The sequence below is a fragment of the Bombus vancouverensis genome, chromosome 4 (assembly GCF_051014615.1).
Source record: "Bombus vancouverensis nearcticus chromosome 4, iyBomVanc1_principal, whole genome shotgun sequence".
NCBI classification, from domain to species: Eukaryota; Metazoa; Arthropoda; class Insecta; order Hymenoptera; family Apidae; genus Bombus; species Bombus vancouverensis.
Genome location: NC_134914.1, coordinates 13,231,962 through 13,256,812, shown reverse-complemented (window position 1 = coordinate 13,256,812; position 24,851 = coordinate 13,231,962). Strand labels below are relative to the sequence as shown.

Genomic DNA, 24,851 nt, shown 5'->3' with positions numbered 1-24,851 from the left:
TTGTACATAGCTGTATATTGCAAACTAGTCTTATAACATATTACAAATGATAAATAAACTGTGGATTAGTTACCACATGTATGTCTTCTGTACTTTACAGTGCCGTGACTGTCTCATTCTAGAACAAATTTAAGCAAGTCGAAAATATTAAGATTTTATTAATAAATGATAACATAAAGCAAGAGTGCTGAAATCATCCAAGGATTCAAAGAAACATACAAAATACACCAATGAATATATAATAATTTTATTTGCAAATAAAGTCGGTTACAGAGTTCTATAATAAATATTTGCAACATTTCTTTTGTTAACCATCATTAAATCATCATGAAATATTGTGCTTAGTATCCATGTATAATGTATGTATACATGAACATACATTGCATGAACATGTACATATACATACACATTAATCTTTCTCCTTCACCTTTTCTGGTTCTTCCTTTCATTTTTATAGCATTTAATTAAATAACTGTATATATTTCAGCACTCTAGTGGTAATGAAAAATTTTGAAATGGGTTCATCTATATATATAATGTAATTTTGTGCATTGTTAAAAACTTTGTTACTGTTGTTGCATTATAATAAATATTGCGACATAAATTAATAGTAGTATCTACGAATTATAATTATATGCACCAGTACATTACAAATTAATTATTTAGTGGTTTAGTGGAAAAGAGTACAAAGTTTACACCTATTAATATGATAATTATTAAATAACATTTAAATTATGCGTTTTTAATACAATTTCTTCATATTTATTTTTACTGTCAATTCACTGTAAAGTGTCAGAAAACTTCCTTCTGCATATGTATGTGTATGTCACTCACTTATATGTATATATAGATGTATGTATGTATACAAATACACTTCTCTTACTCAGGTTTTCGCAATTAGAAGTCGAACGGTCCATTATAGCAGCTATACGCGTTGTTTTGTGTTTGTTAGAGCAAAATACAGCAACTTCTTTTTTTCTGTTCATTTCCATCTCCTTGGTTTTCCTGTGCTTTACGTGCAGCTATTGCACGCATTAAGTCAAAGAATACCTGCAATAGAATACAAAGAAACTATCAATTTCCATTTTATATCTCTATTTAATATTTAAAATCCATGGTTATAGTAATTTTACTATGTATTATCAATATTAGGACCAAAAATAAAATCTATTTTCTGTCCGTATCTGTCGCTTAAGTTTTATTTATTAAATTGGTAAAACTAAGATATAGTATAAAACGCGTTGAATAAATAGAAATACAGTGCGACAATGTATGGTATCTGCATCGCTAAAATAAACATGCATATCAATGAGCTATATTTACTATGTCATGTAAAAATTTATAAATTCATTCCCATTCTTTTTGCTTTTATAATAAACGTCTCAAAAATTAACGAAAAAGTCAGTCTGTGCCTTTGTAATTTGTGATATTGAATTGAAGTTGTACATGCATATGCAGTGTTTCAGGCATAAGCTGGAAACAACATAACAAGCGAAATTTATATAAGTAATTTTCTTTTGTACATGCCTGAGAGACACTCTTGCAGAAGGTTGATACTTTTGGTATAATTGTTACCTGCTGATAATTGCACATATAAATACTTATTTAAATTTCAGAAAAAAATGAAAAGAATACTGCAATGTACAAAATTTCTGAATCATCATCCAGTTGTCCACTTATGAAAGATCAAAAACAGTGCAAAAAAAGCAAACCTATAGAATTTTGCACTTCTTTTTCTTCCTCTTGGCACGGTCCTTTCCGCGACCGTTGCTTGCTGATTTATCTTCAATCTTGCGCGATCTTATTTCACGCATCAAGTCGAAAAATACCTGCAAATGTGCAATTGATGCCATCTCAAAGCTTCAAGGCTTGAGAAAGTGCTTTATAAATTTATAAAGAAAAATGCAATATACATTTATATATTGTATTATATTTATATCAGTATGTTTTTATTGCAGAATTATGTGTGCAAAAGCTATAAGATGTATGTGTAGCATAGGAAATAAAACATACAGTAAATTATATGTAAAGCTAATTAAATATATTTCATGCAATTTTTGTGTTCTAAAAACTCTAATAAATTTGAGACGATAACAAAATGTCAATGATGCATGTGCATTTTTTTACATACAATTATAAATATATAAATTTTGTCATTATTAACATAAAATTGTTAATAACGTTAATTTTCTAAGAGACATTTATTTCCATATAATGTCTATAAAAGTTGAAACTTATAATTTAATCATTACCTTATCAACATTTTCTTTTGTCTTTGCACTTGTTTCTACATATGGTACACCCCATTGTTGTGACCTGGCTTGAGCTTCAGCTAAACTAACTTTTCTCTTTTCTTGTAAATCACATTTATTCCCCACTAATAAAAATGGAATGTTTTCATCGTTTTTTACCCTAAGAATCTGTTCTCTAAATATATAAAATTAAATAATTTTGCCTTGAAAATCAAATACATGTAGCTCCCACAGATTAAATAATTAGTTACTCACCTAAATTCTTGAGTAGCTTGAAAACTATCATCCTCAGTTATAGAAAATACACAAAGAAATCCTTCTCCACTTCGGAAATAATTATCTCGAATTGCTGCATAATCTTCCTGTCCTGCAGTATCTAATATGTCTATTTGTACTTCTTCTGCATCCAATACAACTTTCTTTCTGTAGGAATCTGCTTTTGTAGGTTCATAATCTTCAACAAACTAATTTGTATATAAACAGAAAACAATCAATCAATAATATAACACGATTTTTTTTATATACTTTTATGAAATCAATGTACCTCATCATACATAAATTGTAACGTAAGAGCAGATTTGCCTACACCTCCACTTCCAACCATTATAACCTTATGCATTGCTTGAGTGGTACCTGGCTTTTTGGACATTTTGGTTTATATTTCTGAAATCATATATACAAAGTTTAATATTGAAGATAAAAAAACCTTAAAACTTTATTTCATACAAATACTGGCATGTTTTAATTAAATTAAAGATTTTTCAACAAATGATCATTATTAAAAGACATTATATTAAACAAAGACAGGATGTGAAACTACTGTGCATGTGGGAAATCCAAGAATAGGGTCAGCAGTATACATTTACCTATATTCTGTTTATTTCACACTTGTTTATGAGATATAAATTAATTATATCTATTGATTTGATATCATATCTATAACATCAAAATAGCTTTTATCATGATAAACACTTTCATATAATTAATAATGTATACATAAATATATATATATTTGTAAGACCGATAGTACCCTAAAAGATATCTTAAACAATAAGAACTGGGCAACCAATAATTTCCTTCTTCAAAAATATCACACTAATCATCTTTTCTTAGAACCAATGTATTAAAAAAATATTATACAAAAAGGTTATTGTAACGTTCATAAATTACCAAATTAATTTATGTTTTTTTATAGTTACAGTTATAAAATGCAAGACCAACCAGTCTAAGAAGTATTTTGATATATACAGTAGCATTTAATATTTTTATATTAATACATTAAGCCTGTGGATATGGGCATAAGAAAAATTAATTAAAAAGGTATATATCTTTTCAGGAAAATTAAAGTATCATTTACATTTTATACTTAGTTGTGAGGAAAAAACAATAAAATAATTAAAAAAAAAATTGTAAATGTATCGGAGTGACGAATAGTGAAAAAGGCGGTGCCACACGCCCAATTTTAAGAATGTCTATTTCATTCTAAATTCCCAAAATCTCATTCTGTATATACCACTGTACATCTTAAAATATCTCCTACCTTAATCGATGACAATCTCGAATTGGTAGGTTTTTTAAACTCCTGGTATCGGATAATTCTTCCTGTTTTTTTCTAAGAGCACTGCCGTCGCGTTTTGCTTTACTGGATCGCAATTGATAGTACCGATAATTAACCATAGAGGTACCCATGCACCCTACCGGCACCTTTCCATACTGTAATACCGGCGCTCAAAGTACTTCAACAGTTCTCCGTTCAATTTTAGTGTTAAAGAGAAATCTTGTAACTTAAAAAAGACGGTAATGTATATCTTATATTACTCTTATAAAAATCTAGTAATATTAGTAAGTTAGTCTGATCAATATAAAGGTTTTATACCTGTCCATTTACAAATAAGAAATCTTATTCAAGGTAAAGAATTTAACAAAGGAACAAAATCTGGACACTAGTGATCCCTAGCATGATAATCTAGTCTTTTTTTTTAGAACTCTCCCTCCCCACACGGCACGCAATACAATAACTAGCTTTTTAAAGAACAGAATCTTTTCCTCCTTTAAAATATATTTAATGTATCTATAAGAGACACGGCATAACTGGTACCTTCTGCAGAATCACATACTCCTATTCGCTACATTTTTAGTTGAGAATGTTTCTTATTGGTTACCGAAACAAGTGATAAAATAAGCGGGGATTCGGTCAAACTTATCATTTTTACGGAAGACCACAGATTTTCATATTTGGTAAGCAACTATTTGCAGTAAGTACGACAAAGTATAGGGGACACCTTCGTTTCAATGGTCTCATATTTTTCTATATCAAACCAGGAAGAATTGGTTGGAAAACAATAAATGACGTCAAAAGAAGTCGCGTGATCATTCTCGAGGCTACGGACTGGCCAGAAGTATCTCATATAACAGTGGTGTTTGTCAAAAATTCAATATATATCTATGATTCGTTTTCATCTTAAAATAAATATCGTTCTTTCAGCATATCAATTCTTTTTCAAAATGATATGTCTTATGTATAAAACGAGAGTATTTTTTAACACAGTGAAACGTCATTTGATATTCGTTTTATAAAAGAAAACGGAGCCACACGATGAGAGTTACTGCTGACAAGATTTCCCCGCGCCACGATCTGTACGTAATAATAATCGCTGTAAAATTCAAGGGATATGCATTGCGTTGCGCGGTGCGTACTAAAGTCTGGACTTCTCCGGTGAACAGTAGATGCGCATAGTTCTCCTGAAGAAGAATCTTCTCTCTCTCTCTCTCCCACATTGGTGAGATAGCTCGCGGTCGCGACTCCCTGTTGCAGCACTTTCGTCAAATCTCACCGTTTCAGTAGTTCTGCGATAATAACTATATAACATCATATACTAAATTTAACGTACGATGACATTCTGTAAATATGAATTATAGGATGAGGCCGCAGTGACAGTGAACTTAACACGACGAACTTCTAATGCGTGTTTAATAAGTGACATACGTGGAGTGTTTTGGTTTAGTGAAATTGAGATTTCAGTGTTCCTTTTCTTAATAAACAGAAGTTACTGAAACATCTGTACAAGTCTACTGAGGCTGAAAGAAGATCTACATGGTGTCGTAGGATGACTGATCCAAAAATCAAAATGCATTACACACCACCGAGCTCGGACACCATTCAAACAAAGCCTTTTCCTATTCGTGGTAAGATATACTGAGAAATAATATTATTATTTCCCCCATAAATATTGAAATCTAAATATAAATAATTAAATTTAAATATTTCTAATGCTTATTTTTTGCTTTTTTAAGTAATAGAAACTGTTGTATTGAAGTTTTTTGAAGAAACAATTGAGAAGCGAGACTCATTTGATTGCAAAGTGAATCTTTTTATTAAAGTACTTGTCATTTGTTTTCGCCTGTTTGATATTTATTATATTCTTAGAAATATTGGTTTCTCTATAAATATATGCTATTTATCACGTGGGTTACTGTTACTGTATTCTATCATTATCCTACGAGAACATAACCTGAAAAGATACTCCATGTTGAACCGCGTGAGCCGCATTCACACGAATGACACAATTACGTAGGATACATATGTATGTGACAAGAGATCGTATTAATTGACTGAAATCTATGGTAACGTGAAACTGATTGAAACCGGTACAAAGCTGTATTTGACACCATAGGAACGACTTTAATTTTGACCTTGATTGCAAAGATTCATTGCTACGATCAATCCACCTTATTTTCAGAATTTCTAGTTTACGGGTGTTCATACAAACATTTGATCATCAGTATTTTATTATAGAAACAAAGTATCTACTATCAAGTGTTTCTCAAAAGTCAATGAAAATTCTACATTAGAAAATTTCTATTGTATAAGTATTATTTTAATAAACTTACGAGAACAATCCCAAATAATCATAATATGAAAAACATTTATTAGAACATAAAAGAATATTTGTTATATAAACAATGAAGTACCGTAAATAATGTTTCAGCGCTGGTTGTAAGAGTTCCAAAGGTAATTGATTTTTTAAGTAGATGGAAGAATCGCCGATTTGATGCGTTTCTTTATCTCATGAAAATTTGAAAAGAAGGCATTTTTTGTGGTTATATCTTTCCTGCAATTGTACCTTGGTCTTTGCTCGATTACTAAAAATAGTTGAACGATAAAGTTAATCTGAGAATATTGGACGAAAGATGAAAAATAATGGCACGCGTTTACATGTTTGTCGAGCCATAAGGTTATTTCGCAAAGAGTGTCAGATAACAAAATGTTTACGTTTGAAAAGCTGTATCGGAACCAAACACGGTTCATATCATCACAATGCGATCTAATTTTTATCTAGCGAAGATCATCGAATCGTAAAAAATGCGTTGAACTCACAACTCAATTTCCGTTATTTTGGTTACAATTCCGGATCGATTATTCCCGTATTTTAAGCCAGTGAAAATAGGCAAGTAGTCATTAATAGCACTGACCCGAAATTGCGTAAATTTCTTTGGACAGCTAGTTGATTTCGTTCTCGTTATAAATCTAAGGCATGTTAAGAGTGTGAGCGATCTACGCAGATTCAGAGACCAGACTTCGTACGATTATGTATCTTCAATTATCAGATATTTTAACGGAACATGCGACTGAGTAATAATAACAACAAATTAATACGATAATTTTCTCGCATTTGAAGGACAGTACGCTATTAATATACCAGGAAAACTAACAAAGACAAATAAAAAATACATCTATGTACATATGTATAAAAATATATAGATAAATAAAGCACGCATTGTGCACGTATCGAACGAAATACCAGACTAATATTACTAGAAACCAACAGTTGCCATTTACTACTGCGTGAAAATTGAACGATATCGCACAGTGACAATTGCACTTGAAAAAATTAATTTCCTATCTAGACTATCTAAATGAAACCCAATAACTGGTTGATGTGTATGTACAATGATATTTGGATCCTAATCCGATAAAATTAGATCTAATCAAAATTATTTTCTTGAAAATGACCGGCATACGATAAAAAATAATTCTGAAACTTTCTTTTATGTAATATGTTTGATAATTGCAGGCGAACGAGCGAATTGTGTAAACAAGCCGCATGTGATTGCTATGGTGGGGTTGCCTGCCCGTGGTAAAACGTACATCTCAAAGAAGCTGTGTAGATACCTCAATTGGATTGGTATAAATACAAAGGTGTTCAACTTGGGAGAATACAGGCGACATGCAACCACTGCTTATCAATGCCACGAATTTTTCCGTCCTGATAATATTAAAGCAATGGCAATACGTACCCAGTGCGCGATGGACGCGCTTAAGGACGTCTGCCAATGGTTGGAGAGCGGGGACGGCGAAGTGGCTGTGTTCGACGCCACCAACTCGACCATCGAGAGACGACAACTAATCAGGGACATCGTGGTCGAGAAAATGGGCTTCAAGCTCTTCTTTGTCGAATCTGTTTGCAACGATCCTGAGATCGTTGAACAGAATATTATGGAAGTAAGGAAATGGCTCTTCTAAGTCCATTTGAAACTCGTAATAATTCTTAAAGTATTGATCTACATAGATTCAGATGTTTTATTTTTAAATATTGTTTCAATATCTTATCGGATAATGTATAAAATACACAGGAGATGAAAGAGCTTTCCCTTTTTAATCAATTCGTAAATTAGCTTTGATTCCTTGCGACAAAGTTATTAACATTTTAATTAAGAAAGATTAACAATTAACAACATAAAACTTTTTAACGTGTAGGTAAAAGTGAGTAGTCCAGATTATACGAATATGAACAAGGAGGAAGTACTGGCTGATTTCATGCTGCGAATCGAGCACTATCGAGAAAAGTATCAGCCATTGGACGAGAATCAAGAAAGCGATTTATCCTTTATGAAAATTTACAACACTGGCGAAAAAGTGCTGGTCCATAAGCACGAGGGTCACATACAAAGTAGGATAGTTTATTACCTTATGAACATCCATATAGTGCCACGTACGATCTATTTAACTAGGCACGGCGAGAGCGTGATGAACCTCGAAGGTAAGATAGGCGGAGACTCGGAGTTGAGCGTTAGGGGCTGGGAATATGCCAAAGCATTGGCTAACTACATCACTGGTCAGGATATTCAGGTACGAGCACAGACATGGGGCAGAAAAAAATCTTGGTTTTGTATTTAAGCAAACTATAACATTTTTCATAATTGTAGGGATTGCGAGTGTGGACTAGCTGGCTGAAGAGGACCATTCAAACAGCAAGTGACGTGAATGTGCCCCAAGAAAGATGGAAAGCGTTAAATGAGATTGACGCGGTAAACTGAGAAATAATTAATTACTTTCGTTTTCAATGAAAATTTATCAGATGGTTTTGAATAAAATGAAAAAGTATTGTTTCTTACACTTTATTGTTCAAAATTCCTTTTTAAATGTTTGATTAACGTTGGACTAATAAAAGATGGCCTTCTTTGTACCTTGTAAACAGTAATTGCATTAGGGTCAATAAAATATTTACTTTATATATAATAAAAGTTATTGAATGACAAAAAAAATATTCGCATATAAAATTATTTATGATAATAATTAAACCATATTTATGCACAGGGTATTTGTGAAGAAATGTCTTATGAAGAAATCGCAGAAAAGTATCCGACAGACTTTGCCGCGAGAGATCAAAATAAATTCTCATATCGTTATCCGAGAGGGGAAAGTTACGAAGATCTGGTCGCGCGATTGGAACCAGTGATAATGGAATTAGAACGACAGGGTAATGTTTTGGTTGTTAGCCACCAAGCAGTTTTGCGATGTCTATTTGCTTACTTCCTAGACAAAAGTGCGGGTAAATATCTTTATTTACAAATATTTTATTTATATGGTTGATATTAGTATATAAATAATTGAGAGAAGATATCTTTATCAGAACGACTGCTTAATCAAATTAATAAAGGATGAATAAGATGCATCCACATCGTAAATACAGAAATCATAGTTATACGACATAAACGTATGTATACTTGAACAGGGAATATCGAAGTTGTATAACTTTGGACCTTCGACGTATCGAAATGAACTGAACAAAATAGATATGTATGCAAAGAGTGAGATATCGGGAGTGACGAAATTATGACGGAAGTCCAAGATACCCGTCGTTCTTGTTTACATAATTTTATTTCCATAAATTGCGAGTAGTTTAATCAATTTCATACGCGTCGAATACATACGTAATCTATCTTATACTTCAAACCATTATTTGATGAGTAAATAATATTTATCTTTTCTCATGACATTATTTTTCTTACTGTAATTCATGTAATTCAAAGATTCTATTCTTTTTTCACTTTACAAAATAATTTTGATCATATTTGTCTCCTTCCAGATGAATTACCATATTTACAAGTGCCACTACATACTATTATTAAATTAACGCCAGTTGCCTATGGCTGTAAAGTGGAACACATTCGATTACCAATCGACGCAGTGAACACTCATCGACCAAAACCAAAGGTAAAAATGATCACAATTGACTAGTAGCAATTGTTTCTTTTTCCTTCCTTGTAAATACATCCGTATGCCGAGCAGAAACAAAAGAGAAAGAATAAGAAAAAATTGACACACTCTTATTTTGCTTATTCATAATAAAATACCTCGATTCCTTAAGTTTCTTATGTTTTAATGTTCTCAGAATGCCTGACCATTAGTGGATTGGGACTACTTCCTCGTATCTAATCTTAATTTAATGTGTCCTAAATGTCATCCAATTCTAAGCTTTGTATATTAAACAGTGCGTTGCATGTATTTTTCTGTTAGAATAGTATGGGTAATAAACAATGTGAGATGTAGTATCACGCACGTAGATGTCAATTTTAGTGTTAAATTTGATGTCACAGTAGCCTGTATATATTTGTAATTATCGTCATCGTAAAGCACACAGAAGGATTGCATTTATGGTCCAGTTTGTTTAACAAATCGTATATTTTATGGTAAATTATTTACTCGAGTGAAACGTTGATCGTTTTATTGATCGTCGTAGTGAATAAGTGCTCTGGAAATAAAGTATATGTATATATATGTTTTAACGGTACGACGTGACTATAAGAGTTATTATTAAAACCTGCTTAATTATTTTGTGCGAATTACTTTTTACATCTCTGTTCATTTAGATGGAGTAGATATGTAGTAGCTGATGCTTAGTATATGGCTACAAACCATTGTCTAAACGATATAACGGTCGTTGTATAAACTCTTTTCAGATCCCGGGATATCTAGAGGAACAATTCCGAAGGAAAGAAAAATTGCCTCGCACCTGATAACGACAACATTGTAGCACGACAGAGCTAATTCTAATCGTCGTTACGAGGTGCTGAAGACGCATTCTTTTGGCAGCTGGCTGCCTTTATACGTCCGATGCAACGTGCATCCATTTAACTCCTTATTTTAATCAAATATACACGAAATATGTCTGATATCATCCGACATTATTTCTATACGAATTACGTGATCAAAGGGTTCCTTTCTATTCTGTCGATTTTCTAATACGTGCCGTATGCTAGTGTAGCGTTAAAATGTGACAAATTTTGACTTATGACGAAATACAGATGTTTGTATGTAATCGAAATCACGGAGAGAATCCTATGAAACTTAAATGCATATGTAACCACATACGTAAATTTGTTCTGATACTGAGTTTCCTGATATCTAAAATCCTATATCTATATTTTGAGTATTATATTTAAAAAATAGTATCGCATTAAACATGTTTAACTTCTCGATTTGTTATATATTTCGTGTTGTTTGTAAATCGTCGATAGGAAAGAAAAAAAGAATCAATCCTCGCAGGTATTTCTAACATACATAGTGGTTATATAATGACGTTTATGTATTTTATAGAAATGTTTTATTAATACTAACATATTCTGGCGATTATGAACTTATCAAGTTGCATATATTATCGATTAGGAAACAGCTGTCTTTAATCTTCTACGGAAACTATCGTGCCGAGCGAGAATCATGTTATATTTCAAAAATTTATCTCATATGATAATCTAGTTACTGGTATTAGGAAATAGATTCCAAAATATTTTTGTCAAGAAGATTATGCTGTGTGGAAAATCAAGAACTTTTCGAAGTGTAATTTATTTTAAGAGAAGTGTACATATTTTTTTAATACCCTTCACGATGAGAAAAAATACATTTACTTGAAAACAATATACTCTGTTTTTTAATTTCAACCCATCTTTGCGTCTAAGATTAATATAAATGTTAAACATTTAATTGCGTCCTTATATTTTTATTGCATTATAAAAAATGCGCAAAAAAATGTTCTTTTCTATAATAAAAGCGTGTTGAATGTTTAGCGTCATACCAGATAGCGCTAGTGTAAACTAGGTAGCGCTGAAATTATCGGCAGTAATGTCACTTAGTTGATATTTTCCAATATTTTGTCTTTATGTAATGAACAGGACAACTAATCAGGATGATGGCAACAACTAACGAATTTGGCCCTGACTCTGGTGGTAGAGTTAAGGTATATTTCCTTTAAATAGTGTGAAAAGTTCGATGCACTTTTATGTTCCTAACCTATACATGTAGAAAAAAGCAACAAACAAATGTAACGTAATAGTAATTAAAATAACAATTATTCAAGTATTTATTGTAAAGTTGAAGAAGAATGAAAAATAATTATTTAAATTTTATTGAACCAGGGTGTTACAATAGTGAAACCAATTGTGTATGGCAATATAGCCCGTTATTTTGGTAAAAAAAGGGAAGAAGATGGCCATACACATCAATGGACAGTTTATGTTAAACCATATCATAATGAAGACATGTCTACATATGTCAAAAAAGTTCACTTTAAATTACATGAAAGTTACAACAATCCAAATCGTATTATGACCAAAGCTCCCTATGAACTCAGTGAAACTGGTTGGGGAGAATTTGAAATTGTAATTAAAATTTATTTTCATGACCCTAATGAACGTCCTGTAAGTAGATTTTTCATAATTCTAAGCATATCAATCATGCAAATTTATTGAAATTATTCATATTCTAAATAGGTAACTATATATCATATATTAAAACTGTTCCAAACAACACCTGAGATACAACTAGGGAAAAAGAGCTTAGTGTCCGAGTTTTATGAAGAAATAGTTTTCCAAGATCCAACAGCTTTAATGCAACATTTACTGAACTCCAGTAAACCTACAACTTTTGGTGTTTGGCGCCATAATACAGATTGTATATAGTCATTTTATTTAAATTAATGATTTAATATACATATATGAAAATTATTTTTATTCTATTATGCAGTTGAAGCCAAAAAGGAGTCTACAATGAAAGCAATAATAGAAGCAAGAAACAAAATAAGATTGGAAGTCATAGAATTTAAGGAAAAATTAACCTTAGCAAAGGAAACAATTGCTAAATTTAAAGAAGAGATTGCTAAAATTTCTAAAGCTGGTGGAAGTTTATCTGTTGCATAATCTAAGCATTTAAAGGATTTTCTAAGATTATTATGAAATAAAAGAAGTAGTTTTAGTATAACAGACAATTATAAAACAAATAAAGAATGTAAAATAAATGTACATATTGCAACTAACATCTAGGTATAAACAATAAAATTTGCATAACATAAATGTATATTGATCATGTATTAAACAACAATGCTCTATGTATATGACAGTATAAATTATGTTTCGATCATGAATCATGATAATAATAATCTTTTTCAATCTACTACTAATAATTATTTAAGCGTAAGATAATTTTGACGAAAGAAAAAAAAGACTATAAACTGAAAAAAAGGATTTGACTAGATATTAAAAAATACAATAAAATGAATTCAAGCTTTAAAAGAAACTATTATAGAACAATCGATCTCAAGATAGTCTCGCAATTCTGATGAAACTACATAATAATTTACAGGTTCGAAGTTCGAATAACGCTGTATTATTACTAGCTCTTATAGCTGCAAACCATTGTGTATTTTACTTTATTTAATACCAAACTGTATGTTCAAAAATTTTCACTAGATATAATCACCAAATTCTATGAACTAGTTATTCTAATTCTATTAAATAAATGTACAATAAGCGATTCTTAGTTTCATCAAATTCTAATTGCGATTACTATACTTATCAACGCATGCGCGAAAATTTCTGAACATGTTACAACTTGGAAAATTTTTCAGATATTATTCATATTATTAATCATTAGTTTATATAAATATAATTTCTATATGTTTCTAATATATATTATTGCATAATGATACCAACTAGAAATTCTTTAGTCTCAACAAAATATCTTGACTTCTAAATCTTGACCTTGACACTAGTCATTTTTAAAAAAAATATAAATCTCACGCAATCAAGTGATTATACAATTTTAAGAGAAAATATGATCAGTCATGATAAAAACAGAGACAGTATCGTTACTCGCTGAAATAATTAAGTTCGATTTAAATTAGCATCGCGCGCACAGAAACGTTTTATTATTATATATAGGAAATGACCGCAGCGCCGAATACAAGCATCAGCAGACCGTGAGCTTTTAACACTGATTACGCATTTCTAACCGGTGATATGTAGTTTAAGTTTAAGCTAACTCCAATATCATTCCTACATATGTATGTATATGCATGGTGGATGATAGTTATGCAAGAATTTTCTCGTGTCTAAAATCAGCCGGTCGATTAATATCACTATTGCACATTCCTAAATATGTATTTGAAAGTTAAATTTTCATGTCTATTATAGTCTTTTTATTCCAATGCTTTTTAACGATATAAAATTTGTAACAATTGATCATGATTATTTTATATCATAATTATGAATTCGATTCCTTGGTCAGTGATGACTTAACTATTTCATTGATTTGATCAGTTTTTCATTCAGTGTTTTATTGTTTGGTTCAATGAATGTAATGTAACATTTACTTTGGTAAGAATTTTTAGTACTAATAACTGTTATTCTATTTAAATAGAATTATTTCTAATTTTGTAACTGGGACCTTTTTTGATGTGAATGTTAGCCACGTTGATGCTGCAAGTAAAACTCCATATTAGAAATTAATTGAATTTGTTTAGTGTTTATTGTAACTTAGATTAGAAAATAAAGAGCATTTTTCTCACTAATAATTTACTAAGATGTGTGCATTAGTGAAATAGTATTACTAATATTTTCTTTATACTTATTTGAACTGTCGTAAACTTCAATTATTCATGTAATTCATCATATTAGTCATTTCTTATAATACTGCAATATAATAAAATTTATAAAAATATCATTATTGCATCATTTTTACATCTAGTTAAACATTCTCTCAATGGTTATTCTGTGAAATACTTCAAAACTGATAAGAATTAACTTAAAGCTGAATAGCGTTATATATTATTTCCGCTGAAGTATAATTATATAAATATATTTCGCACGAAATTTTAAATGAATTATATTTTAATTAGTTTATTAAGGGCCAATATTTTATTCTCAGTCATCTCTTAACCAATTTACATTATCAAATTTTGTATTTTAACATTTTAGCCAGAAAATGGAATTCCAAGCATTCGTTAAATATTTATTCATCATCATATCTCTCACCTAAACGACTTTATGAAATTAAAAAATATTGAAATATCTATAATATTACGATGAACTATTTCTCGGTCCTTAATGGGTTAATAAGGGTTAATAGGTTATAATAAGAAAACTATAATTATACTTATTAATTGTTAACTTTTATTAGTCCAGGTATAGAGTTTGCAATTGGTGCATTAGCAGCGGTAGGAGCTGGATTTTTTACGAACCCAATTGATGTGATAAAAGTACGATTACAATTACAAGGAGAGCTAGAAGCAAGAAACACATACAAAAAAATATATAAAAACACCTTACACGCGGGTTATTTAATTGCAAAACACGAGGGTATAACTGCTTTACAAGCCGGTATCGTACCGGCCCTATATTTTCAAGTCGTGCTCAATGGAATACGGTTAGGCATCTACAATACAGCAAAAAAGTATGACCTAATCACTAATGACAAAGGGGATACTGATATTTTAAAGACTGTTATAATAACTGGAACTTCTGGTTCTGTTGGAGCTGTTCTTGGTAGTCCGTTCTATATGGTAATTCTTCTTTAATACGTTGTTAATTATTTTGTATGAAAGATGATCCTTAAGTATCAATAATATCATGAGTAATCTATATTAAAATTGATATGTTAATTTATTAAGACACATCGTTACAGTATTTTAATTAACAATGAGCAATTTTATATTACATTCTTCTTTCTCATCGCAATAGGTAAAAACACAATTACAAGCGAAATCAGCACAAACCATAGCCGTTGGTTATCAGCATAATTATTCAGGAACCTGGAGTGCATTCAAATCTCTCTGGAAAGAAGGTGGGATAGTGGCTTTGTATCGCGGCTGGTATGCGAATATACCACGTGTTTTTGTAGGATCCGCAACGCAGTTAACTACCTTCGGTTTAGCTGCGGATTGGTTACGCTCATTACAAGTGAATATTTGAATAGATATCACGTTCAGAATAGTATAAATGAAAATTACAATATTTCATATTTCTTTTTAAGGTGTTTACAGATCAACCGATATTTCTGACTTTTCTGGCTTCCATAATCGGTGGAAGTTGTGTAGCTCTCACTATGCAACCATTTGATGTCTTAGCAACAAGGCTCTACAATCAACGTGAGTGTAATTTAATAAAAATATTTCGAAAGTAACTTTTGTTGATAGATTTGTAGGACTGATAATTTTATAATTAAACATAGAGACGGACGTAGGCGGAAAAGGTACGTTGTATAACGGACTATTGGACGCGATCATTAAAATATTACGAACAGAAGGACTCTCTGGTTTATATAAAGGAATTTTTCCAACGTGGATGAGAATAGCACCGCACACAGTGCTTTGTTTAGTATTTTATGAAAAATTAGACCAATTATATAACATATTACAAAATTAACAATTGTTTAAATGTGTAAAATACGTAGCAAAGAATTTTATAATTTTTAAATTATTGTATTAAGTATGCTATAGAATGAAAAAATAAAATTTCTTACATAGAAAATTTCTTACATAGGCAGTGAAATGTTTTATACTTGAATAACAGTTACATATTTAAAAACATTGGTTCGCTTACTGGAAATTTAGTGTCAATGTGATCTGACTGTAATTTTCGTTAACAAATGTAAAATTTAACAATTTATCGTTTCATGTATTCAAAAATAATTAAATGATGTAATTATATTAATAAATCGAATATTTCAAAATTTGTAATTATTTAGATACAGATGTTTAGATAAATATAGTATTAACAAAATAAAAAATAAAAGTATAATAAATTTCTTATCTAAATTGTAAAAAAATAACCCTTATTAATTAGATATTTACATAAACCTTAGAACGAAAAAATTGTAAACCTATCTATTCACTAGAAAGAAGTATTAGACCATATAAAGTACCAGTTTTTAAATTTAGCCATGACGGATGGAATTTGGTCTAGAGTTAAATCCTTGACTTATTAATGCTGCTATATCCATCGTATTCTTTCCTCTAGTCTCAGGTAAGTATATCCTATATAGAATAATATTATATTATTACAGGATATATCGTAAGTAATTACAAATGATTGTATCATTTATAAGTTTGATTTTTTACTACATACCTAACAATTTGTCCTAATAATAAAAGAAATACGGCAAATATTAAAAAAGTATATGGTCCCATAATACTTTCTATTGTTGGGAACGTCATGCCTACTATAAAATTTCCACCCCAATTAAAAACACTACCAAGTGCCATAGCTGCTGGTCTAGGACCAACGTCGAATAATTCAGATCCAATGAAGTATGGTATTGGTCCAAGACCAATTCCATAAAATATTACATAAGCCAGAACGGCTATCGTACATATTATTGGCATATGCGATGACAGATGCTGTAAGGATACAAATAATTATTTTACAAGCTAAACTTTCAACTTCTAATATAAATTATTCTATTCAAAATAATTTTACTTACAGTTAATAAAATGGAAGTACATAAAACTATCAAACATCCTAAGCACAAATATATACTAGTAAGGAGGACACCTCTCCTATTCAAAGTTGACATCACTGGTACCGAAGCAAGAGCCATACCAATGTTAGCCACGCCAGTACCAAGAGTAGCATATTGTGCTCCAGTAATGCCAAGTCCAGCATTGATAAATATGGAGTTAGAATAGTAAAATACAACGTTTATACCACTCATCTGTTGACCGAATTGTATTATACAAACTAAAAATACAGGAAGCCTTAGACTTGGATCTTTAAAAATGCGCTTGATAGTCCAAGGTTCGGCTGTTGTTTTTGTCTCTATTTCTTGCTGTAGACTAGAAATTTCCACTTCTAGTAACATTATATCCATTTTACGTATTCTACTGAGTTCTGAAATATTAAAATAGTCTTGAATATTATTGTGAATATACCAATTACTACAACACTAGTGTTTTTACTAACCATCCAAAGCTTTCTGCTTCTGTTCCTTGATTATATATAGATATTTAGGACTTTCTGGTAAAATAATGCTTGTAAAAACCAAGGCATATATACATAATGGAACAAATGCTCCTAGCATATAATGCCAAGAATTTTCAGTTCCTAGAACTGTATCAAGCCCTGCAATTTGCCCTAAAAATACTCCACATGTAATTCCTAGTTGACATATTACTCCAACTGCACCTCTTAGTCTAAGTGGTGCAATTTCTGACATGTACATTGGTACTATGCTTGTTGCGAAACCTCCAGAGAGTCCTGGAAAGATATAAAATTTTCATGTAACAAATAATTTCACATTTTTGAATTTGGTATCCTAAAACTTACCAACAACTAATCTGCCTGCTAACAAAATTTCGATTGAATTTAATTTGCGTATTAGAAAAAACATTGCAGCTCCTATAATGCCAAATATGTTTCCAACAAACAGCGCTCCTTTTCTTCCATATCTATCTGCTACCCAGCTTGAGAGGAATGAACCAGCTGCCCCTCCAATGAGAAAAATTGAGACAACACTAGACCAAACTATTTTCAGGCCATTTTTGGATACATCCATACCATATCTTTCTCTAATACTTTCATTACAAAATGCATCCACCAGCTACAATTAACATAAATATATTTAATAAATAAATATACTTACAAGTTTCTATAAAACACAAGTTGAGACACTCACATGGGCTGCATTATTTAGTACTCCTATATTAAATCCTGTTGGTACAGCTGAACCTAAGCAGCAGGTAACAGCTGCTAAAGCTAATGTGATGGTCCATCCTCCTGGTATCTAAGGAAAATAAATATTGTCTTGTTTGCTTTTAAAGTGCAAAGTAAAAAGTATTACATATTCATAGATATTTTAAAACAAAATATCAATTCCTATGTATCCTGTTCATTAGAAATTAAAGAAAATGCAAATTACAAAACAGTGTGATCATGTTAATGTCACTGGTGATTTATTCATAGTTGTATCACATTAATATGTGAATGTAATAAAATAATGGAATTTAAACGAAAATAAAAAAAAATGGTATGTAATGATAACAACACATAGCCAAAAATATATTTGTGAAACATAAAAATCTGTGAAATACCAGCAACACATATTAAGGCACTTTAGCATGTACCATAGGATATGTGATGGTGCAGCACAATAAATCATATGATATAATTTATGTGATCAATGTTATGAGTAATACAATATAAGATACACTGGTAAGTTTGCATTTCTCTTAAAAGAAGGAAAATAAAAAATATATATATAAAACCAGAAAACCATACCACTGAAACAATTAAGCATCATAAGCAATAATGTGTTGCACCTTGGGAGACCAATCAGTGATATAATGGAAAAGCCTGGATGGAATGATGGAATAAAACTCAATAAAACCACACATCACTGGCAAACCTGGAAACTATGTAGACAACCAACCATGCATTACTAAAACTTTATAAAAAGTAGATCTAGATCTAGTCTCAGTTTTTCAATTACACAAATGTGTATATATAAAAACATCTCTTATAGAGAATCTTTTGATGGAGAAATATCAAGAATGGAATTAATAATCAAATGTAGACTTAAAAAATGGATCACAAAATATGAATAGATTGCTTATAAATTATTTTTATATAATATTCTACTTTCTCTCTCTTGAATGATTTTCATGTCGTTAGTTTTTACATAGTGGGTGTTATAAAATTAATGAACTGAATACTTATGAAATATTATTATTATGAAATCATATTAAATGAAACAATATCAAAAGGAAGAAAAAACAAATTCAAATGAGGTATATGATAACACAAAACAATTTGACCTTTAAATAAAAGTAAATCTCTGCGTATGTCTTTTAATGATAAAGCAATGATAACCGAAGTAATATATAGACTGATCCCAACACATAATTGAGAAAGGTGCTTGTATATCTTGTTCTTTATTTTTTACACACTTTCATATCATTCGTACTTAAGATAAACAAGGGGGCTATGTACAAGGATAATATACATAGAACTCAAGTGTTTTAATCAAATATTATGAAATGCTCGCGTCTCACATGTTCATTACACTATCTGTGATTGAGATCTTAAATAATCTGTTTCATCAATATACAAATTAAGGATATAGCTTGAAATTCATTGATACATACAAAATCGTTAAATGATGCATGCTTCTATTTCGAATTTCATTTAATACATTATACTTACTGATCTTTCATTCAGATTATCCGAATTAGATGGACGATTAGATCGGTCAGAGTCCGTGAGTACTGCGGCATGACTATCTATAATTACGATTAGTTATTATATTTATCATGTTAAAATAAAGTTAGATATACTTTCACTATGAACATGCTACGTTAACAAATAAACGATCAATCTAAATAAATCTAGAAACATATATAGAAACATAAATTTGAGTAAATACCTTGCTGTCTAAAGCAAAAATTTTGTAGAAATAATATTTTATGAGGAGAATAGGTAATGAAATTAGAGCAACTATTGAAAAATTTCGAAAAATATTACCTAACCCTAACGCCATATTTTGTATAACACGTGTCACTGTGTCACTGACACGACTTCACACGATGTCAAAATGGCAAATAACACTAGAAACTTAAAAATGGATTGACAACACGGAACTTTGGCTTCGACTTTGTATACATATGTATCAATATGTACGTATATGCTATTGTATATAAAAACAGAATGAAGAAACTTCTAATTTTACTTAAGCAATTATTGGTGAGAACGTATACATTTTCTAAGGTAGATGCATCAACCTTAGAGCGGTAGAACAATATATGTTGTTCAATGTATGAACAAACAAATGTTTGAAATACGCAAATGTGCACTTTCAGATGTTTAATTGAATCAGCTTTTCCTTGAAAAGTATTACGTAGCTAGTAAATGCGCATTCTACAATCCCACGAATATTAAATAAACTATTGATTTGGAATAATTATTTAATATATAAAATTCACGAAAGTATTTGAACACTTATAGAAATCTTTTATGAATATATTATGTATGTTATACGAAACATTTTGACATTTTATTAGTACTATAATGAAATATGATTATCATGATTATATTGGTAAAGTATTCAGACAGTCAATTTTCTATTATTTATTACGCTTATTATATGTATAAGTAGTTTATTAATGCTGTATACTAAATAAATAGAGTTTTATTTTATACTGATGATGAAGATGGCCTTGAATAGGAGTTGGTTTACAAATTTTATAAACTTTTCAATATTGCACATAACATATTACTACAAATATTTATAGTTATTGTGCTGTATACTAATTTTTTATTAAGTATGTTTGTTTGCAGTAAATATCTTGTAACTTCTATATACATTTTCCGATTGGTTTTAAATTGTACCAATATAATTGTGGTAATCATGCCTCGTTATAATGTTAATGAAGTTTCAAAATGTTTTATAAGTATACATAGAAAACTTCTTTTGAATGTTAAGCGTTCGAAAAATTCGTAGTGTAAGACAAATTTTACTAAAATTACACTTTTTACCATCTGTATTTTCAAGAATCTTTCCTTTAAAGATAGTTCGCCTTTTTCGGTAACGAATATCCTTTCAATACAGGCTTCTAGAGTATTTTATTTCTTGTCTATGTCTTTTGACAAACTTTCATGAACCACTGTATACATATATATTGCAAATATAATTCGTTTCATATTATTTAATAACAATTGAGTTCCAATATTTGCGTAGAATAAAGTCAATCGATTTATCTGCGATGATATTCAATTATAATTATAACTCTTCTCAAAATATTCTTCAGAAATAATTTCTTTAAATAATATCCAATTAATCCATAAATTGTAGATCGTATGGTTTGAACGAATGATCATCGATTCTTCTATGACACGGTCCTTATTCACGATAAATATGAATGGTACGGATCGCGGTTTGTGTCTTTTATTTTTAAAAGAGGAATGTCGTCCTTCCTTAAAGTTTGCTTTCTGGATGAAGATATCATTTACCTAATTGCATCATACAAAGAAGGCGGAATTACAAATGTAAATATTGAATTGAGAGACGGTCGACGATATTCAAGCACGTGCATACATTATCTCACATGAAAAGATCCAATGTCAACGAATGAAGTGTATTAAATGTAAAACCGCGACTAAAATGTGTTTCAGTATTACATGTACTCATACGCTGGAATTTACAATTTGTCTTTCAGTAACAGAATTCCACGAATTTGTAAAATAAGAAAAAAGTATCGACTAAATTTTTGGAATGCTCTGTTATTCCGTCTTGTAGTTAATACGTATTAAATATTATCAAATTTCAAGATGATAATGATCGATATTTTAAGTAGACTTTCGCTATCGAATTTGGCATAAATGATTTGTTATTACTAGACTGCGAATGATTATGTATTGATAGGCTTAAAGCTGCAAAAAGGTATACGTATAAAATGTACGTGGTATAATGCTTGTTATCATATTTAGTGAAAGAAAGAAATTTCCATTTCAATTCCATTCCTTTCATTAGGTTTGTAAAAATACGAATATGCATGAACATCTTCAGTTTAGTGATTATACATTGCTGCTACATGCAGATTGACAATACTTTCACAACCACTTCATCGTTATTTAATTTCAGACATATATTAATTTCAATCGGACAATGGAATGAAAACTAAACCAAAATGTCCAACGCGTAACTAATAAGAATGAATAATTCATCATTACAATGCACGCAAGATTTCAATAAATGATCTTAAATTAACCAACGTTTTATGTTTTTAATGATAAATGATCCATTTATTTACCTGATTTATATATGTCCACAAACACATACGGCGTATGAATAGAGAATAAATAAATTAAATAAATAAATATAATTCATTAGCTTTTACACACCTTTATAATCAAGCATGTCTCCCACTTCGGAATCACAACGCATATATGATGATCTGCGTAAAGAAAAACAATTCTTAAAATAACATGTCACAACTTGCATATTCAAATAATTTAAGAAATAGATCACAGACCGTTCAGAATCGAATACCATCGCTACATTAGTCACTTTCTACACGTTTTTGTCTAAATCTATTTAGTATCTATGTACGTTTCAATGGTTTCCGTTTCGCCTTTTTATAGGCTTAGTAAGTATCGCGTCGATATCACTCAATTATCGAAATTTATCGATTTCGCCAATCGAATTCTCGACAGTTTAAATAAATTTTCGAACATCAACAGATATCAACGAGTGTCTTCTCTCATTTGAAAGAAAACAAGTTGGAAGTTCCCAATTCGTAAAGTAAACGTTTTTGTTTTTCTTTCACCAACGTGATAACGACCAGAATACATGCTTCTTAAATTACTCGCCGATCGCTGCTTGTGCAGAAGCAATGTCACTCTACTTTCTCGGTAATAACGACATTTTTACACGTTTCTAATTTATTTTTATAGAAACTTTTCATTTATTTCTATTTCAATATTTTTGTCAATTGCGTATTTTCAGTGGCACGATGACATCGCGATGTTTAACTACACCCATCGACGATTAAATTATAATATTTTGTACCAAAGAAATTGAAATGAAAGATACATGAGAAGGTAATTAATACAAGATAAACAGAAAATTTTGACAATCTTTCTTACTTTCAAATTAAATTCTTATTCAGAAAAAACATTCTTACTTTACAACAAAGAAATCTCTGAAATTCATCAAAATACATTGGTGTAAATCTATAAAGTTTTTATGAAAAGTTTCAACTAAATTGGTTATTTTGATCATTCTAGTAATTCTAGTATTAAGTTGTAGATAATTTCACATGTGATTGCATATAATGTAGATGCATAATGTACATAGTTTAAATGACTTACTAACCTTTTCTTGCAGGAAAGTTTTTTTCGATGAACCCGAATCCTAGTATGCACGACTGCTTGTCTACTTCGTTGCACTGTTCACGGGGGACTAGCTGAAATGCTGTAAATGATTTCCGAAGTGGGAATCCCCACCATTTTTCTATCCTCTCCTACCGAGTTTATATTACGTACTTCTTATTTATTCATGTAATTAATTCTAGTCTTGAACAATCGATCCTGTGAGAAATTCTGCGAGAAAAACTTCACTTTCAACGAGCTAATTGGTCAGAATTTTGCCTTGATAATTGGCCGTTGCTATCTATCATTTGAGGAAGTATCTTTGTGAAGCAGAATTTCAGTGTTACAATGTATTTCTTTCATTTCTATTGTCCTGAGTCAAGAAAGCCATTTCTTTTTATATAGATGAATTTAAAACTTCGTTATCTCGGGTTGGGTATAGAATACTACTGTTTCATTCTATGTCTTTATTCATTCCACATTAAGATAGGATTATCGCTGTAAATTATTTCTCGCTAACTGACTAGACTAAGTCTCAGCCAGTTAACAAGCCAATATTCCATATAAAACAAACTTTTCAGCAGAATCTGAATCAAAGTCAAATCAGAGTCAAGCTATAAAAATCTTTGCCAGAATGAAACTCGTCAATTACTCATTTCTCTCATCTTTCGGGATAAATAATTCATTCGTATAATGCACTTTGTTCTTTATCTTGTACTGATAATTTATACAAATTTTATGAAAATTGCGTGTATTTATTATACATACATGTATATATAATGCATAATACATAGTGCATACATGCAATTCCGAGTTTGATTAAAATTGTCTTCCCGAGGAACGTACTGGCAATTTCATGTTCTCTACTTTTGCGCGTGAAAGAAAATTCTATGCACGTCACTCGGAAGAGTTTTTCAGATAATTTAGGTCTCTTTCATACGACGATGCATGTATGATGGATATATTCATTATGGAAGCGTTCACACGATTCTATAATGAATGCTGTATAATCGGTATCTATCGTACACATATTATATACGTGTATCGCCGTATGAAATAAGGCTAACAATTTTTGTTTGTTTATATGCGATTACTTATCTATCGTCTCGTTAATTTTTCTTATTTTATTTCAAACATAAAGTTCAAGCGTTAAACGCAACATACGTAATCGATTTTTTAATTATA

General features: G+C 30.4%; 5 protein-coding genes across 19 annotated transcripts; 3 read left to right on the top strand and 2 right to left on the bottom strand.

The window, feature by feature from the left end:
* Window positions 1-231: 231 nt before the first annotated feature.
* On the bottom strand, window positions 232-3,932 carry Rala (Ras-like protein A). 5 transcript variants are annotated; one of them, XR_004464132.2, is made up of 7 exons: window positions 3,793-3,932; window positions 2,797-2,915; window positions 2,508-2,716; window positions 2,253-2,427; window positions 1,713-1,829; window positions 1,528-1,578; window positions 232-1,050 (listed from the first exon to the last, which is right to left on the bottom strand). XR_004464132.2 is itself a non-coding variant. In XM_033333874.2 (7 exons), exons 2-5 carry the CDS (start codon window positions 2,899-2,901, stop codon window positions 1,713-1,715), a joined length of 606 nt encoding a protein of 201 aa, XP_033189765.1. In that variant the 5' UTR covers window positions 2,902-2,915; window positions 3,793-3,932; the 3' UTR covers window positions 232-1,050; window positions 1,528-1,575. The 5 variants fall into 5 exon arrangements, 4 of the variants coding, with proteins under 4 accessions (XP_033189765.1, XP_033189764.1, XP_076473815.1 ...); XM_033333874.2 differs by having other exon boundaries at window positions 1,528-1,575; XM_033333873.2 differs by lacking the exon at window positions 1,528-1,578.
* Window positions 3,933-3,965: 33 nt separating this feature from the next.
* Pfrx (6-phosphofructo-2-kinase/fructose-2,6-biphosphatase) lies at window positions 3,966-11,451 on the top strand. Of its 6 annotated transcripts, none has more exons than XM_033333866.2 (8): window positions 3,966-4,049; window positions 5,172-5,438; window positions 7,328-7,755; window positions 8,011-8,382; window positions 8,460-8,561; window positions 8,851-9,085; window positions 9,623-9,750; window positions 10,497-11,451. In XM_033333866.2, exons 2-8 carry the CDS (start codon window positions 5,360-5,362, stop codon window positions 10,551-10,553), a joined length of 1,401 nt encoding a protein of 466 aa, XP_033189757.1. In that variant the 5' UTR covers window positions 3,966-4,049; window positions 5,172-5,359; the 3' UTR covers window positions 10,554-11,451. The 6 variants fall into 6 exon arrangements, with proteins under 6 accessions (XP_033189757.1, XP_076473812.1, XP_076473811.1 ...); XM_076617697.1 differs by lacking the exon at window positions 3,966-4,049 and adding an exon at window positions 4,348-4,490; XM_076617696.1 differs by lacking the exon at window positions 3,966-4,049 and adding an exon at window positions 4,349-4,490 and having other exon boundaries at window positions 4,575-5,438.
* A 159-nt stretch (window positions 11,452-11,610) lies between these two features.
* Gas41 (YEATS domain-containing protein 4 Gas41) lies at window positions 11,611-12,920 on the top strand. 2 transcript variants are annotated; one of them, XM_033333876.2, is made up of 4 exons: window positions 11,611-11,770; window positions 11,949-12,230; window positions 12,303-12,483; window positions 12,556-12,920. In XM_033333876.2, exons 1-4 carry the CDS (start codon window positions 11,720-11,722, stop codon window positions 12,726-12,728), a joined length of 687 nt encoding a protein of 228 aa, XP_033189767.1. In that variant the 5' UTR covers window positions 11,611-11,719; the 3' UTR covers window positions 12,729-12,920. The 2 variants fall into 2 exon arrangements, with proteins under 2 accessions (XP_033189767.1, XP_076474396.1); XM_076618281.1 differs by having other exon boundaries at window positions 11,726-11,854.
* Window positions 12,921-13,631: 711 nt separating this feature from the next.
* Window positions 13,632-16,543, top strand: LOC117156643 (solute carrier family 25 member 35). Of its 2 annotated transcripts, none has more exons than XM_033333870.2 (5): window positions 13,632-13,786; window positions 14,986-15,367; window positions 15,546-15,764; window positions 15,838-15,952; window positions 16,036-16,543. In XM_033333870.2, the coding sequence occupies exons 1-5, from the start codon at window positions 13,752-13,754 to the stop codon at window positions 16,227-16,229; spliced, it is 945 nt and encodes a 314-aa protein (XP_033189761.1). In that variant the 5' UTR covers window positions 13,632-13,751; the 3' UTR covers window positions 16,230-16,543. The 2 variants fall into 2 exon arrangements, with proteins under 2 accessions (XP_033189761.1, XP_033189763.1); XM_033333872.2 differs by lacking the exon at window positions 13,632-13,786 and adding an exon at window positions 13,878-14,089.
* LOC117156641 (solute carrier family 2, facilitated glucose transporter member 1) lies at window positions 15,449-23,827 on the bottom strand. Of its 4 annotated transcripts, none has more exons than XM_033333860.2 (9): window positions 23,671-23,827; window positions 22,698-22,750; window positions 20,004-20,080; window positions 18,478-18,585; window positions 18,129-18,402; window positions 17,766-18,059; window positions 17,287-17,693; window positions 16,932-17,203; window positions 15,449-16,840 (listed from the first exon to the last, which is right to left on the bottom strand). In XM_033333860.2, exons 2-9 carry the CDS (start codon window positions 22,738-22,740, stop codon window positions 16,741-16,743), a joined length of 1,575 nt encoding a protein of 524 aa, XP_033189751.1. In that variant the 5' UTR covers window positions 22,741-22,750; window positions 23,671-23,827; the 3' UTR covers window positions 15,449-16,740. The 4 variants fall into 4 exon arrangements, with proteins under 4 accessions (XP_033189751.1, XP_033189750.1, XP_033189753.1 ...); XM_033333859.2 differs by lacking the exon at window positions 23,671-23,827 and adding an exon at window positions 22,829-22,966; XM_033333862.2 differs by lacking the exons at window positions 22,698-22,750; window positions 23,671-23,827 and adding an exon at window positions 20,322-20,573.
* Between the last annotated feature and the right edge of the window lie 1,024 nt (window positions 23,828-24,851).

Coding starts and splice junctions, on each gene's coding strand:
- Rala (XM_033333874.2), bottom strand. CDS start 2,901: ATGTCCAAAAAGCCAGGTACCACTCAAGCAATGCATAAGGTTATAATG. Junction 2,428..2,507: donor CAAGCTACTCAAGAATTTAG/GTGAGTAACTAA, acceptor TTATATATTTAG/AGAACAGATTCTTAGGGTAA. Junction 1,830..2,252: donor CAAAAGAAAATGTTGATAAG/GTAATGATTAAA, acceptor GCACATTTGCAG/GTATTTTTCGACTTGATGCG.
- Pfrx (XM_033333866.2), top strand. CDS start 5,360: ATGACTGATCCAAAAATCAAAATGCATTACACACCACCGAGCTCGGAC. Junction 8,383..8,459: donor TCACTGGTCAGGATATTCAG/GTACGAGCACAG, acceptor TCATAATTGTAG/GGATTGCGAGTGTGGACTAG. Junction 8,562..8,850: donor CGTTAAATGAGATTGACGCG/GTAAACTGAGAA, acceptor ATTTATGCACAG/GGTATTTGTGAAGAAATGTC.
- Gas41 (XM_033333876.2), top strand. CDS start 11,720: ATGATGGCAACAACTAACGAATTTGGCCCTGACTCTGGTGGTAGAGTT. Junction 11,771..11,948: donor ACTCTGGTGGTAGAGTTAAG/GTATATTTCCTT, acceptor TTATTGAACCAG/GGTGTTACAATAGTGAAACC. Junction 12,231..12,302: donor ATGACCCTAATGAACGTCCT/GTAAGTAGATTT, acceptor TATTCTAAATAG/GTAACTATATATCATATATT.
- LOC117156643 (XM_033333870.2), top strand. CDS start 13,752: ATGACCGCAGCGCCGAATACAAGCATCAGCAGACC. Junction 13,787..14,985: donor AATACAAGCATCAGCAGACC/GTGAGCTTTTAA, acceptor AACTTTTATTAG/TCCAGGTATAGAGTTTGCAA. Junction 15,953..16,035: donor AACAAGGCTCTACAATCAAC/GTGAGTGTAATT, acceptor AATTAAACATAG/AGACGGACGTAGGCGGAAAA.
- LOC117156641 (XM_033333859.2), bottom strand. CDS start 22,848: ATGGTATTCGATTCTGAACG. Junction 20,081..22,697: donor AGACATGCTTGATTATAAAG/GTGTGTAAAAGC, acceptor TCGTAATTATAG/ATAGTCATGCCGCAGTACTC. Junction 17,694..17,765: donor GAAGCAGAAAGCTTTGGATG/GTTAGTAAAAAC, acceptor TTAATATTTCAG/AACTCAGTAGAATACGTAAA.